At 53.2% G+C, this 1,354-nt stretch overlaps 1 protein-coding gene across 1 annotated transcript in view; it reads left to right on the top strand.

Annotated features, from left to right (window-relative positions):
• Positions 1 to 1,354, top strand: part of LOC106535281 (ephrin type-A receptor 7) — a gene marked incomplete at its 5' end in the record, with an annotated part of 15,403 nt that overhangs the window by 2,596 nt on the left and 11,453 nt on the right. The window contains 1 exon segment of the mRNA XM_014032255.1: positions 35 to 707. Coding sequence (XP_013887709.1) covers positions 35 to 707 — 673 coding nt within the window.

Genomic DNA, 1,354 nt, shown 5'->3' with positions numbered 1-1,354 from the left:
GACATGTTCATCCCCCCAACACACACACCCACAGTGGGAGGAGATCAGCGGTGTGGATGAGAAGTATAAGCCCATTCGGACCTACCAGGTGTGTAACGTGATGGAGCCCCTGCAGCAGAACAACTGGCTGCAGACCGGCTGGGTGACACGCCGCGGCGGGCAGCGGATCTTCGTGGAGCTGCAGTTCACATTGCGGGACTGCAACAGCATCCCGGGAGTAGCTGGGACTTGTAAGGAGACCTTTAACCTCTTGTACGTTGAGTCGGATCGGGACCTGGGTGGCGTGACCCGGGAGGACCGCTACACCAAGATAGACACCATCGCTGCAGACGAGAGCTTCACGCAGGGCGACCTCGGGGAGAGGAAGATGAAGCTGAACACGGAGGTGCGTGAGATCGGTCACCTGAACAAGAAGGGCTTCCACCTGGCCTTCCAGGACGTGGGCGCCTGCGTGGCTCTGGTGGCCGTCCGCGTTTACTATAAACGCTGTCTGGCGACCGTGCAGAACCTGGCGGTGTTTCCTGACACGGTGGCCGAGGCCGCCTTCGCCACGCTGGTGGAGGTGCGTGGCTCCTGTGTCAATAACTCTGAGGTGGACACGGACGTCCCTCCCAGGATGCACTGCAGCGCTGAAGGAGAGTGGCTGGTGCCCATCGGGAAGTGCAGCTGCAGCGCCGGCTATGAAGAGGGTCACAGCAGCTGTGAAGGTAGGCCCAGCAGAACCCACTCAGAACACTGGGAGGGGGCATTGATAAAAAAGAAGAACTAGAAGCGTGTTCTAGCAGTGGTCCCAGCAGAGGGGCTGCAGCTGTGGTTGGGTCTAATGATGCACTCAGAGGATTAGAAATGACTTTTAGACAAACTCAGGATTGTTGGCTTTGTCATAAGATCCAGTCGGTTCAGGCTGAGGGTCCCTGAGCTTTACGGTGGGCCGCTCCTCTTTTATTCACCTTTTTTATCACTGATTCAAATAAAGTTTATGTAGCTAAATTGTATTTCCTGTGTATGCAGACAACACAGCTGTGTGTTTGTTCTGACAGAAGGACTGCAGACAAAATGTTTTGAAGGCTCTGAAACTGGTTCTGAAATGATTTGATCCAAAGCTCACTTGTAAAACTCCGACCAGGTGAGAAATGATGGCCTCCTGTAAATATTTGGGGACTTGGTCAGACATTTTCTGAGCTGCATCAGTTCTCTCCTGTCTGACAGCAGTTCCTACAAATGATGTTTGACTTCCTTAGCAAAGAAAAACCAGCTGGAAGCTGCTTTAGTTTGGTGTGTGTGACGACACACTGAACCTCGTCACCACAGACGGATTGGTTCATGATTCATTGTGTGACGAGTGACATCAGTT

The sequence above is a fragment of the Austrofundulus limnaeus genome, unplaced genomic scaffold (genome assembly GCF_001266775.1).
Source record: "Austrofundulus limnaeus strain Quisiro unplaced genomic scaffold, Austrofundulus_limnaeus-1.0 Scaffold1404, whole genome shotgun sequence".
Classification (NCBI taxonomy): domain Eukaryota; kingdom Metazoa; phylum Chordata; class Actinopteri; order Cyprinodontiformes; family Rivulidae; genus Austrofundulus; species Austrofundulus limnaeus.
The sequence above is the reverse complement of the archived record's forward strand: the minus strand, read 5'-3'. Positions and strand labels throughout refer to the sequence as shown.